The sequence below is a fragment of the Pleurodeles waltl genome, chromosome 1_2 (assembly GCF_031143425.1).
Source record: "Pleurodeles waltl isolate 20211129_DDA chromosome 1_2, aPleWal1.hap1.20221129, whole genome shotgun sequence".
Taxonomy (NCBI): domain Eukaryota; kingdom Metazoa; phylum Chordata; class Amphibia; order Caudata; family Salamandridae; genus Pleurodeles; species Pleurodeles waltl.
Window position 1 is genome coordinate 627,515,534 of NC_090437.1, and position 15,178 is coordinate 627,530,711.

A 15,178-nucleotide genomic window follows, 5' to 3' on the forward strand; every position below is an offset into this window, starting at 1 on the left:
TATCATTTTACGTAACTCAAGGGTCTCCAACCTTTTCCGTAGTGAGAGTTACTTCTGATCAGTGAAAACCATAGTGACCTACTGAAGGCTAAGCAACTCATGCTTTGTTACCAGACACTCCCATGGCCAGCTACTTTGACGTTAAAACTAATGTCCATAGAGTCAAATACTATGGTTTGAACATACTTTGACTGGGCTGCCATGTGTGTCAGTAAAAGCATGGTCTTTTTTCGAATGCATAAACGTGTGCTTATGAATGGGATATATATGTATGGGTGCCTGACAGCCTGTGTTGTATGTACTCGTGGCACAGGACATACCTTTTACCATATGTGATACCATTACATGTATAACAAAAACATGCAACCATTGTTTTCAAAAGGAAGAGATTTAAAGTGCAGGAAATATTCTGCAAAAAGGTTAAAAATATGGAAAACATTTCTGCACCGTAAGTTTCTCACATTTAAAAAAAAAATACTGTATTTTTCAGTTACACATATGACAGTGTCTACTGACCACTGGGAGCAAGGGGGCTGCTGTCGGTTAATCTGACACTTTGAAATGCCAGAAAATTAAAATGAAGAGTTAACATAATCTCTAAGGTAACTTTCCAATTTAATTTTCTCCCATTTAACAGCATTCAGAAACTTTATTTTGTTCTCACACTCCAATATTGAGTTGACAAGGACTTTTATTTAGGAGTTAAATACATCAGTGCATCAGTTTTTTCACCTCTGTGCCCCAGCTGCAACCTATGTGGTAAGTGGTAAATATGACTGAGCACTGCTCATTATCAGGCCCAGCTGTCTGCACCCTGTTATAATACTGCAAAATAAACACAGCCTTCTCTTAACTTTAAAAGAAAAATGTGACCCTGTGCTTATTTAAAAATGAACGCAGTGCCACAAGCTACTCCGAAGATGTCTAGGAGCTACTGGTAGCTCACAATATACTGGTTAGAGACACCTGATCTAACTTAACCATACTGACCATGTCTAAGGATTCTTCGCTGACTGGCAGGAACTGCCTTACTTACCACCCAGAATCGGAACTGAGCACTGGTTTGTATTTCTTACATTAGACATACTCTCACGTTTGTTTTTCTTACCTTTCATTTTACATTTGCCTGTTTTTGTTGATCTTCACTGGGAAATTGATTGGTAAGCAATACAATACAAACTAAAGAGTTGCAAATGACTACACTGTAAATCACAACACTACTCAATATAACGAAAACAGATATTTTAACAAAAAAATAATATGCTATTTTCTCCTGTATCCAACTGTGGGAAAATAGTTATCTATTAGATAGTTATAGAGTGGACTCCACCTAATGCTGGTGTTATTTTTACAATGAACATCTAATTTTAGATAGACTTAGAATTTGTGACCTATTTATAGCTGATATCAACATATGATCTTGCCTCCCTACTGACCGGAGAGCAGAGGCTATGTAATGTAAGCACATTCCAAATTTGACAACATGCAGCTGAAGAGCTTTCCCTACACAAAACACAAAATGTGCAAGGATGTAATCTTCTCTACAAATAAAACTATCCACACACTGGTGTCAGTTTGATTGGACACTGAAATCACTGGTAAGGCCACTATTTCAAACTCCATTAGTTACCTCAAAGTTGTTTGAAACCACATTCTCTGATACATTACAGAAATCCTCTGTAAAATGCTACAACTATATCTTGTGATATGCAGCTAGTCCCTAATTACAGAAAACACTAGTAAAACATTATTTAAAGAAAGTGCAGCACTGTACAGCAAAATAGGAATACATGTAAAATGAAACATATTAACACATACGTGGCAAAGTATCTAAGGTACAGCAGGAGCACATAAGGCTGAGCAATTTCGTGTCCTTACCTTGCATCCCAGGTTTAAGTGCCATTTTTAATCCATTTTGCAAATTAATACTGCTCACTGATGTTGCATCTGATGGATGAGTGCCTAACGTTTCCAGTTCTGTTCGATTAGACGAGAAGACCAGATCCAGAGATGGCAGTTTCAGCATACATTCTACTCTTGATACAGGCAAACAGCTGAATTTGATCTGGGAGGGCTACAAAATAAGACAGTGGACATAACTATAGCAAATGTATACATTTCTGAATGTAATGGAATTATAAGAAGACTGTTTTTATAAGGCATAATGAATGCTGAGATATTCTTTGTTTTTCTTAATGGCCATCATCAAAAAGGGTCATGATGGAAACTCACGAGAAGCTATGCATTCAATTAACAAGGAGCCCATACTCTTGACTGATGTCTGTCTGTCATGTATTCCATTTTGCACAGTGTAGGAAAATGGCTCCCTGTTGCAGTTACCCCCTACTTTTTGCCTGATATTGATGCTGACTTGACTGAGAAGTGTGCTGGGACCCTGCTAACCAGGCCCCAGCACCAGTGTTCTTTCACTAAAAATGTACCATTGTTTCCACAATTGGCACACCTTTGGCACACAGATAAGTCCCTTGTAAATGGTATCAGTGGTATCAAGAGCCCTGTGACCAAGGAAGGTCCCTAAGGGCTGCAGCATATGTTGTGCCACCCTAGGGACCCCTCACCTAACACATGCACACTGCCATTGCAGATTGTGTGTGTTGGTGGGGAGAAAAGGTCAAAGTCGATATGGCATCCACCTCAGGATGCCATGCACACAAAATGCTGCCTGTGGCATGGGTAGGTCACCCCTCTAGCAGGCCTTACAGCCCTAAGGCAGGGTGCACTATACCACAGGTGAGGGAATAGCTGCATGAGCAATATGCCCCTACAGTGTCTAAGTCTATTCTTAGACATTGTAAGTTCAGTGTGGCCATATTAAGTATATGGTCTGGGAGTTTGTCAAAACAAACTCCACAGCTCCATAATGGCTACACTGAATACTGGGAAGTTTGGTATCAAACTTCTCAGAATAATAAACCCACACTGATGCCAGTGTTGGATTTATTACAAAATGCACACAGAGGGCATCTTAGAATATGCCCCCTGTATTTTACCCAATCTTTCAGTACAGGACTGACAGGTATGTGCCAGCCTGCCACAGAGACGAGTTTCTGCCCCCCTGGGGTGAGAGCCTTCGTGCTCTCTGAGGCCAGAAACAAAGCCTGCACTGGGTGGAGGTGCTTTTCACCTCCCCCTGCAGGAACTGTAACACCTAGCAGTGAGCCTCAAAGGCTCAGGCTTCCTGTTACAATGCCCCAGGGCACTCCAGCTAGTGGAGATGCCCGCCCCATGGACACAGCCCCTACTTTTGGCGGCAAGTCCAGAGGAGATAACGAGAAAAACAAGGAGGAGTCACCCACCAGTCAGGACAGCCCCTAAGGTGCCCTGAGCTGAGGTGACCCCTGTCTTTAGAAATCCTCCATCTTGGTTTTGGAGGATTCCCCCAATAGGATTAGGGATGTGCCCCCCTCCCCACCGGGAGGAGGCAAAAGAGGGTGTAGCCACTCTCCAGGACAATAGCCAATGGCTACTGCCCTCCCAGACCTAAACACACCCCTAAATTTAGTATTTAGGGGCACCACAGAACCCAGGAAATCAGATTCCTGCAACCTGAACTACAAAGAAGGATTGCTGACCTACAAGCCTGCAGAGACGACGGAGGACGACAACTGCTTTGGTCCCAGCCCTACTGGCCTGTCTCCTGAGTCGAAAACCTGCAACCAGCGGCGCATCCAACCGGGACCAGCGACCTCTGAAGCCTCAGAGGACTGCCCTGACCCCCAGGACCAAGAAACTCCTGTGAACAGCGGCTCTGCTCAACAACCAGCAACAAACTTGCAACTTTTCTACAACTTCAAAGACCTCACTCGTCCCGCCGAAAGCGTGAGACTTCATACTCTGCACCCGACACCCCCGGCTCGAGATCCAGAGAACCAACACCACAGGGAGGACTCCTTGGTGACTGCGACCCCGTGAGTAGCCCAAGACGACCCCCCCTGAACTCCCACAGCGACGCCTGCAGAGAGAATCCAGAGGCTCCCCCTGACTGCGACTGCCTGTAACAAGGGACCCGACGCCTGGGACAAGTACTACACCTGCAGCCCCCAGGACCTGAAGGAACCAAACCTCAGTGCAGGAGTGACCCCCAGGCGACCCTCTACCTAGCCCAGGTGGTGGCTGTCCCGAGAAGCCCCCCCCACCGTGCCTGCCTGCACCGCTAGAGTGACCCCCGGGTCCCTCCATTGAAACCAATACAAAACCCGAGGCCTGCTTGGTACACTTCACCCGGCTGCCCCTGTGCCGCTGAGGGTGTGTTTTGTGTGCCTACTTGTGTCCCCCCCAGGGCTCTACACCTGGCCTGCCCCCCCCGAAGACGTGGGTACTTACCTGCTGGCAGACTGGAACCAGAGCACCCCTGTTCTTCATAGGCACTTAGGTGTAGAGGTCAAAGAGGTGCCCAAAACACATGACCGGCCCTGAGCTGCTGGTGTGGTAACTTTGAGGTTGCCCTGAACCCCCAACTGTGGGCTGCCTATGCCCAGGAACTGAGACTTGTAACTGTCTTACTTACCTCACAATCTAACCATTACTTACCTCCCCCAGGAGCTGTTAATTTTTGCACAGCGTCCACTTTTAAAATAGCTTTTTGCCATTTTAACAAAAACTGTATATGTTATAATTCAAAGTTCCTAACTTACCCGTGTGGAGTACCTTGCATTTATGTATTTTCTTCAAATCTTAACCTTGTGGTTCTAAGAATAAACTAAGAAAATATATTTTTCTATATAAAAACTATTGGCCTGGAGTTAAGTCTTTGAGTGTGTGTTCCTCATTTATTGCCTGTGTGTGTGTACAACAAATGCTTAACACTACCCTCTGATAAGCCTACTACTCGACCACACTACCACAAAATAGAGCATTAGAATGATCTAATTTGGTGAATGAGAGAGCTAGGCATGTTGACAGAGAGCAGGGGGGGAGGCAGGTTCTGAGTATCATTGGTGTGGCGGGGCCTAAAAAAATAAAAAAAATAATGTGCCCTTGTGCAATGTAACTGATGCTCATGTAAAGCTGTATATAAAGCTGCAAAAAAAAAATAAGGCCCATGACTTCCTAAACAAGGGTATGGAATTTAATAAATGATCTACTTGCCAATGGGACAGGTTGTTTAATAAATCTACCTGTCCTGTAAAAATTCCACTTGTCCCTTTGGTGCCATGTAGTGCAGTAATAAATTATGGCAGCAATCTCATTATATAAGAGCTCTGATAATAGCCTCTCTGATTATGTTAGAGCTAATACTACCGTAGGGTTTGAATTTGAACAAGTGCCTCATTTTGCCACCTTTTCACATATCTACATATTAGGGCTGGAGTTAGCTCTTAGCAGTATTTACAGGGTTGGAATGCACTCCAGAGTCTGTGCAAACCTACTAACTCACATATTTGAAGGGTTTTACCAGCTCTTCTCTAATCTTTTTCCGTACTGAGAAAGGTTGGAAATTTACTCCTGACAAGAGCGGAAGTAAAACGTCTTCCGCAGTTTGGAAAAAGGTGGTTGGAAGGAAAGTGAAATTGGTAAATGCTCAAAATTATTTGCATGAGCAAATCTACTTATGCATATTTGCTCATGCTAAAATACACTTCACAAATATTTCCTGGACTACTTCTGTAAATTATTGGGAATTCATGAAAGCTGTAAATCTGCACTAATTGAAAGGCACATACCATGGCTGCATTGTTGTGACTAAGCACTGGGTCCTTAATTAGGTCTTGAGTTAACCAAGATCATTTGTTTTTATTAAAATTCTAAGTCTTTCCCTCTCTTTCTATCTTTATATTCTATCTATAGACTGACTGCACGATGATAGCATTCTACTCTTTCACAGAGACCATATTGGCACACAATGCAGTTCTGTTCAGTGCCAGAGACTACTGTGGCAATGTATGCTTTTTTTAGGCCAAAATATACTATTGCTTTTTGCCAATGTTTGTTATAATGCTGAGGACCTGGCAGCTCCCACAATAGAGTTTTACAAAGACCAGGTCAAAATAAGACACTAATATACAATGCCAGACCTATTTGCTTTGCCAATGATTGTTTATTTTCATTTTTCCTATAATCTTGTTGAAACTAGTTGCACTGATTTTCCATTATAAATATTGTTGGAGCTAACAGTATGGTACCTAAAATTTCACAATAGCTCATCAAAGCACTTTTTCTCCTAACTGTTTTTTTCTGAACATTTAATTTGAAACCAAAGACTCATCCATCTTGCTTTAAAGCTTCTGCAAATATTTGCATCTCATCAAGTATGCCTTTTCATCTATTACTAATTACCTGTATCTTTAGAAATTGTAATTAGGTATATGGCTTAATGGCCAGAACTGGCGAACCAGTTTTAAGTCTTGCTGTTGAAAGTAACAAAACAGCATGTTCTATTAATTTTCAGAAGTAGAGTACACAATTCCTTGCTTTCCTCATTTGTTAAGTCTTCATCATAGCAAATAAATCAAATGTGTTGACTGCTAATCTGCACCAGACCCTCAAGTTTTGGCTTCAATCATTAGGCTTCATTACCGTGACTTAGCACTTTTAATGAGATGTTCCAAAGGAACCTACCATTCCTGACAATGCCACACATCCTACTGTTCGAAAAGAAAAAAGAAGGAAATAAAATAAAAAACTCCACTGCTCCATTTATGCCTTATGTATGTGAAAATCATTGCTTAAATAAATCTACCATCAACTCCAGCATCTTGGCTTGGCTTTACAAATGTTTTGATGATGCAGTGCAACTCTATGTGCCATGTTACTGATTTCATGCAATCAACATTTGAAGGAAGGAGAGGTTTGTTTTTTTACCTTCCCAACTGTGAGATATCTTTAACTGCTCCTCATTCAGACTGCAACTCACAAATGCGAACTTCAGAAAATTTAACATTACCCAGAGTGTTAACACCAAATATAGCTGTGGTTACGTAACATTTAAAGTTCAAAGTATGGAAACACTGCGAAGTTAAATAACATATGTAGATGATTGGATTCTTTTTCTTTAAAACAAGGACATCGATACACATATTTTGGGGGGTTGGCTGGTGGTGGGGTGGGGGAATGGCACCGAGCCAAAAAGACAGACGCAAGTCTCTGAAGCTTGGTCTGCCCATCTGCAAATTATCACTAATCCTGCCCGGGGACCTCATCCTGTGGCCATCGAGGGGTACGCTTGATTTCTGGGGACCACTGCTGTTTGTACCAGCCCTCACAGCTGCCCTGCCCCGCTGTGATCACTGGGGGAGTTGCGCAAGCCGCCAAGGATGCCGGATACTCCTGCGATTAGGCCGCGAGGGCCTAGACTGATTGAATGATCCCGTGGCCTTCGAGCACTCCCACCCACCAAGACTGAGGTGTGGAGGTAGGACCCCTCTCCAACCCTGGTGAGCTACCTGTGCCACCTCAATACATGCACCAGAGCTCCTGAGGTGCGACAGCGCGTGACACCTTGGCCTATGTGGAGGCCCTAAGAATGCCAAGTGAGCTGCAGCGGTGAGATCCTGAGCACACGTTCTAAAACAAGCCTTCCCCTGTCCCTGGCCTCCGTCCACTATTCCAGGACAAAATATACTTGCATCAGCGCCTCAGTTCAGAGTACCAGAGGTGAGAGAGGGGCCACAACCCAAAACAAACATGGCAACTGCCACATAACTTGAGACCTGCCACACCAATGATACTCAGAACCTGCCCTCCCCCCTGCTCTCTGTCAACACGCCTAGTTCTCTCATTCACCAACTTTAACCATAGGAAATGAAGCCTTTCTCTATTCCTCATTCTCGGCGCTCGTGTCAAAGCACATGCGAAGTAGAGACTCCTTGCCAACAAAGACAGACATTACACAGCCCTGGAGATTCAATGCTCCACTGTCCCTCCCTCAAAAAACTGGAGACGGGCTCATCTCCTTTCCCCTACTCTGTATCGGTGACAATAAGAGAGGCGCGGGGTATGCACAGAAGCAAACCAGTGCCTCTGCAGAGCAACTACTGGGGCATGTCAAGATCCCCTGGGCTTGAAGCCCTAACGCGAGCCCAAGTTCTACTCTACGGACCTTCCACCAACAACCTCTGTGTACCTTAAATCAGTGCACCAAATCTACCCAGATCTTATGTGCCCAGTGCTCTTCAGTGTCTCCAATGGCCCCCCTCCTATATGCCATACAGTGGGGCAACACCCCTGAACGAAGCACGCCCCCCCCCCCCTCCACGTTAGCAATTCCTGACCAAGGCTGGGGCTTCCAAAAGGGTCCTACTACAACTGCAGCTCTTTTTGAGTGCTTGGGCAGCCCCCCCTCCCAGGACCTTCTGCAGCCTGTGCAACATGTAGACTGTAATACTGGCGGTGCGCCTCCCCTGCACATAGACTTCACCTCAATGCAAACTACTGCACAAGGGGCCCCCCCTTCTTACCCCATGCACGGCAAAGCTCATCTAGGAGGAGACATCTGGACCATACCCACGTCACAATCACCACCTCACTGGTGTTAACCACCAGGCTGCCCAGCGAAACCACACCAGGCACCTAAGGCACTCACCTGGAACCTGACACAATCAGACACATTCAAACAATATCCCACTGGTCTTCATGCCTCTGAGACAGACATCCCTCACCTCTCATGGCATGGGCAGGCTTTGCTCACTACTGCGGCTACATCGGTCCAGGCCCAGACACCAGCATGTAGCACTCATGTTGTGCCTGATACCTTCCCAGAGGACCCACCAACACCTACAACGTACAAATTGGATCTTGTACTAGCCGCCATAGAACACTAGCGAGTATCGATAGAAACACGCTTGAGCGCCCTAGCTACCGACCTCAGACTCCTCCGCGACGACCATCGTAAACACAAGGATAAGGTAACACATAGAGAGAAATAACTGGCCACCCTGTACCCCAAAGTCACCGCCAACCAATGGACCGTCCAAGCATTACATGATCGGATCTGCCACCTGGAGGACAGAGCTGATGACAGTGAAGGCAGATCCCACAGAAGCAACGTTTGTATATTGGGCCTACCTGAGGGGATCGAAGGCCGAGGCACGATTCAGTACCTAGAGACATGGTTTAAAACCTTCACCCCAACATCAGACCTCATTCCCTTCTTTACAATAGAGAGAGCTCATCAAGTACCAGCTCGTCGCCAACCTCCTAGGTCCCCTCCCAGGCCCATGGTGGCAAAACCCCTACATTTCAAAGACCGCAATGCCATCCTTAGGATGGCATGATGAGAAGGGCCGCTCTGAGTAGAAAAAAAATAATTATAATTTTCAGAGCTACACCAAAGGTGTCCAACAACAAAGATCATCCTTTTTAGGGATTAAGTGACGTTTGCACCAACATGGAGTCCAATACTGACTCCTTTTCCCAGCTCGCCTGAAGATCTTGGTGGATAACACCACACTTTTCTTCACAGACCCAAAAGAGGCCTGAGACTGGCCAGACCAACACTATGGCACCCTACAGAGAGATCCAGACAAACCTCCACGGTCTCTGTCTAAGCCTAAAGGGAAGTGGCGCAATTGACCCTGTGCTCGGGAAACCCAGCAACCCTCCAAAAAAACACCCCCAAACCTCAAGCAGATCATCGAAAACAGGCACTGGACCCTCGAGGCAGTAGCAGGCATTGCCCCTACTTCCGTCACCACTGACAATGAATAGGGCCCCCATCTCTTCACTACAGACAAAGATACCCTCCTCTCAGACGACTCCTGACACAGTTTTCCAACTCATTCACAAATGGCACCGCAATCTGCAGACATTCTTATATGGAGACAATCCATTATTGATGGCTGTTTATTGAAATCTCCTGCTGTTTCACCTTGCTGTCGTTATCCTGCAGCAGTGCAATAACAAAGGGGGCATTTTTCTTCATCTGACCGATCAGCCACCCCAATCACTACAGGGAGTGCAGAATTATTAGGCAAGTTGTATTTTTGAGGATTAATTTTATTATTGAACAACAACCATGTTCTCAATGAACCCAAAAAACTCATTAATATCAAAGCTGAATATTTTTGGAAGTAGTTTTTGGTTTGTTTTTAGTTTTAGCTATGTTAGGGGGATATCTGTGTGTGCAGGTGACTATTACTGTGCATAATTATTAGGCAACTTAACAATAAATATATATATACCCATTTCAATTATTTATTATTACCAGTGAAACCAATATAACATCTCAACATTCACAAATATACATTTCTGACATTCAAAAACAAAACAAAAACAAATCAGTGACCAATATAGCCACCTTTCTTTGCAAGGACACTCAAAAGCCTGCCATCCATGGATGCTGTCAGTGTTTTGATCTGTTCACCATCAACATTGCGTGCAGCAGCAACCACAGCCTCCCAGACACTGTTCAGAGAGGTGTACTGTTTTCCCTCCTTGTAAATCTCACATTTGATGATGGACCACAGGTTCTCAATGGGGTTCAGATCAGGTGAACAAGGAGGCCATGTCATTAGATTTCCTTCTTTTATACCCTTTCTTGCCAGCCACGCTGTGGAGTACTTGGACGCGTGTGATGGAGCATTGTCCTGCATGAAAATCATGTTTTTCTTGAAGGATGCAGACTTCTTCCTGTACCACTGCTTGAAGAAGGTGTCTTCCAGGAACTGGCAGTAGGACTGGGAGTTGAGCTTGACTCCATCCTCAACCCGAAAAGGCCCCACAAGCTCATCTTTGATGATACCAGCCCAAACCAGTACTCCACCTCCACCTTGCTGGCGTCTGAGTCGGACTGGAGCTCTCTGCCCTTTACCAATCCAGCCACGGGCCCATCCATCTGGCCCATCAAGACTCACTCTCATTTCATCAGTCCATAAAACCTTAGAAAAATCAGTCTTGAGATATTTCTTGGCCCAGTCTTGACGTTTCAGCTTGTGTGTCTTGTTCAGTGGTGGTCGTCTTTCAGCCTTTCTTACCTTGGCCATGTCTCTGAGTATTGCACACCTTGTGCTTTTGGGCACTCCAGTGATGTTGCAGCTCTGAAATATGGCCAAACTGGTGGCAAGTGGTATCGTGGCAGCTGCACGCTTGACTTTTCTCAGTTCATGGGCAGTTATTTTGCGCCTTGGTTTTTCCACACGCTTCTTACGACCCTGTTGACTATTTTGAATGAAACGCTTGATTGTTCGATGATCACGCTTCAGAAGCTTTGCAATTTTAAGAGTGCTGCATCCCTCTGCAAGATATCTCACTATTTTTGACTTTTCTGAGCCTGTCAAGTCCTTCTTTTGACCCATTTTGCCAAAGGAAAGGAAGTTGCCTAATAATTATGCACACCTGATATAGGGTGTTGATGTCATTAGACCACACCCCTTCTCATTACAGAGATGCACATCACCTAATATGCTTAATTGGTAGTAGGCTTTCGAGCCTATACAGCTTGGAGTAAGACAACATGCCTAAAGAGGATGATGTGGTCAAAATACTCATTTGCCTAATAATTCTGCACTCCCTGTAATTCCCCTTTTCCCTCCTTTGCCTCCCCCTCTCTTCCTCCGCTCCCCCTCCCAGTGATCACACAAGTTCCATGGACTTCCACAACACTTGCACCTGGACACTCGCAACGAGGCATACCACCTCAACAGGTAGTCATCCCCACCCAATATTCATTGAGTTCATATTCATGATAATGTTTGGGCAACCCATAGCAGGCCCTACCTGTTTTATTTCTCTGGTTTCAAGTGTTCCCGTCCACACTCCTAATCCAATGCCCAATTCACACAATGGCAGATTCACACCACCACTCCCACCCATATACCACGGGTTGGAACATGGCTGTAGCGAACAAAGTGAGGGACCTCTCCTCCCCAGCACACCCCCTTACACTGCTTACGACATGCCTTTGACACACAACACTCTCTGCCAACTTACATTGGACGTAAGCAGCATGCACAGAGCCCGCAAGAGATACATGGTGTACTCCTAACTTTAATGCCAGAATGCGCAACAAATTCTCCTGCAAGAGACACACATTGCAAAAGAAGAAATAAAATGCCTACACAAATTTTGGAAGGATCTCATATATGTAACTGCATACTCAGCATATGCCCGCAGCACTTTTATCTGGGTTAGAACAGGGGACTCCAATCAGGTCCTTAACGACACCATCGACACAGAGGGTTGCTATGTTATCCTAGAGGGCCGCCTTGACAGCCGTCATCTTCTCATTGGTAATGCCTATGCCCCTAATTTAGGTCAGGCAGAATTCTGGGACACCCTCTCCTTTGCCCTAGCCCATAAAACAGCGTTCCCCGGACCCTCGGGGGCGCTTACAACGCTGTTTTAGAACTTCACCTGGAAAGGTCCCACCCTCCTCTCCCTGGCTCCTTTCCTCAGATGCAAGCAACAGATCTTCACCCTTGGGCAAAAAAGTGGTCCCTCCGTGACACTTGGTGACTACAGAACCCTACATACAAACTCTACTAATTCTACTCCGACTCAAAGTGCGGCTTGAGCACTTCATGTGCTCCACATCTCTGACTTCGTTCATACACCTTTATGACTATTTAGGCCACGTGATTTCAGATCAGGATGCCTAATACATAGACCTCTGCTGGACGCTCCCCAAGCCACCTGCCGACTCCAATGTGACTGATTAGACGATCCGGTCTTCAAGGAAGAACAGAAGACACAGATCCACCACTACTTTGCGGTGAACTGTGGTACTGCCTCTTCAAAATTAGTAGAATGGAACACATTTAAAATAGTCACCAGGGACTATTGTATACAACAAGTAGTGAGCGTGCGTCGGACCCTAGATAGTATGGTCTGTTTGAACAAGGAATTGAGTGCCAAAAAAGTATGGCCTCAGCTTCTTCAATGCCCAAACCACAGCAAAGGCCTCCCTCTCTATGGCTGACCAACGGTTTTCCCTGGGGGTCAAACTTCTGCTTATAAAAGCTACTGGTTGGTCCTGGCCCTCTGTGTTAAGTCGTGACAAAACTGCTCCAACCCCTACCTCAGAAGCATCTGTCTGAACTATGAACTGCTTGGAGTAGTCCGGGCTTCTCAAAATAGGTGCAGAGCACATGGCCTGTTTGAGATCTTCAAAAGCTTTTTGACAGCTAGCTGTTCATCAAACTTTATTGGGCATTCTCTTTGAGGTGAGGTCATTAAGAGGGGCTTCAATGGAGCCATAGTTCTTAATGAACCTCTTGTAAAACACGGTGAGGCCTAAAAAGGCTCCCACCTGAGTATGAGTAGCAGGGGGAGTCCAATCCAAAATGGTTTGAATCTTCCCCTGCAGTGGTTGAATTTGGCCTCCACCTTCTAGGTGGCCCAGATATACAACTTCCCCTGCCCTATACTTGGAGGCCTTGATAGTGAGGCCTGCTTTCTGCAGAGCCTCCAAAACATTTCACAGGTGGAACAGGTGATTCTCCCAGGTGGAGCTAAAGACAGCTATATAATCCAGATAAGCTGCACTATAGGCTTTCAATCCTTGGAGGACTGTATTCACCAGCTTCTGAAACGTGGCAGGTGCATTTTCAGACCAAAGGGCATCACAGTAAAGTGATAATGCCCTCCAATGGTTTAAAATGCTGTCAGGTTTAGCATCATTTGATAATTCAATCTGCCAATAGCCAGCAGTTAAATAAAATGTGCTCAGATACTTGGCAGATGCCAGTGTATCTATTAGCTCATCTGCCCTAGGGATAGGATGAGCATCTGTTTTTGTAACAGTGTTGAGCCCTCTATAGTCAACACAAAACCTAATTTTTCTCTTCCCATTCTTGGAGTGAGATTTTGGGACCAGCACCACTAGGCCAGCCCAGGGGCTATCTGAGAGATCAATTACTCCCTGGTCTAGCATCTTCTGAACTTCAGATTTGATGCAGTCTATGACATGGTCAGGTTGCCTGTAAATTTTACTTTTTATTGGCAAACTGGCCCGTGTCAATGGTGCGTTCACACCAAGTGGCTTGACTAGGTGTCAATGAGAACAGTTATGAGAACTGTCCCAGGAGATTCCTGCAGTCTTCTTTCTGTGACTCAGAAAGGCAGTCAGCAAGGACTACCCCATCAACTGAGCCATCTGCAGCAGATCACCTAACACATTCACACTGCTATTATAGATTGTGTGTGTTGGTGGGGAGAAAAAGGCAAAGTCGACATGGCATCCCCCTCAGGGTGCCATGCACACAAAACACTACCTGTGGCATCGGTAAGTCACCCCTCAGCAGGCCTTAAAGCCCTTAGACAGGGTGCACTGTACCACAAGTGAGGGCATAGCAGCAATGGCAATATGCCACTCCAGTGTCTAAGTCCATTCTTATACATTGTAAGTACAGTGTGGCCATATTAATTATTTGGTCTGGGAGTTTGTCAAAACTAACTCCACAGTTCCATAATGGCTACACTGAATACTGGGAAGTTTGGAATCTTGAAACCCCAAAGGTGGACTACCTATACCCCGGAGATTGAACCTGTAAGTGTGGTACTTATCTCTGAAACTGTACTGAAAATTGCACTGTGTCCACTTTTAAAATAGCCTTTTGCCATGTTAATGAAAACTGTGTACAATATTGAATCTATTCAAAGTCTAAAGTATTACTATGCAAAGTATTTAATAAGTATTTAATGTACTTCCCTGCTAAATGAATCTTGTGGTTCTAAATATAAATTAACAAAATAATATTTTTCTATATAAAAACCTATTGGCCTGGAGTTAAGTGATTGAGTGTGTGTTTTCACTTATTGATTGTGTGTGTACAACAAATGCTTAACACTACCCTCTGATACGCCTAACTGTTCAACCACACTACCACAAATAGAGCATTAGTATTATCTATTATTGCCTCTGTCAAGCCTCTTGGGGAACCCTTGGACTCTGTGCACACTATGGGGGTTATTACAACTTTGGAGGAGGTGTTAATCCGTCCCAAAAGTGACGGTAAAGTGACGGATATACCACCAGCCGTATTACGAGTCCATTATATCCTATGGAACTCGTAATACGGCTGGTGGTATATCCGTCACTTTACCGTCACTTTTGGGACGGATTAACACCTCCTCCAAAGTTGTAATAACCCCCTATATCTCATTTTGATATAGTATATACAGAGTGTGATCACATGGCTACATTTCAAAATTGTCACTAGAAAATTGATTTTTGAATTTGGACTATTTTTCCAAATTTTTAATAAGTCCCTGTAAGCATCTT

The 15,178-nt window shown here is 44.8% G+C and overlaps 1 protein-coding gene across 20 annotated transcripts in view; it reads right to left on the reverse strand.

Moving 5' to 3' along the window:
- BLTP1 (bridge-like lipid transfer protein family member 1) overlaps positions 1 to 15,178 on the reverse strand; it is a 1,779,540-nt gene that overhangs the window by 312,376 nt on the left and 1,451,986 nt on the right. For all 20 annotated transcript variants that reach the window (XM_069242474.1, XM_069242454.1, XM_069242518.1 and 17 more), the window contains one exon: positions 1,879 to 2,074. In XM_069242474.1, the coding sequence (XP_069098575.1) occupies positions 1,879 to 2,074 (196 nt within the window). The remainder of the gene's footprint in view (positions 1 to 1,878; positions 2,075 to 15,178) is intronic.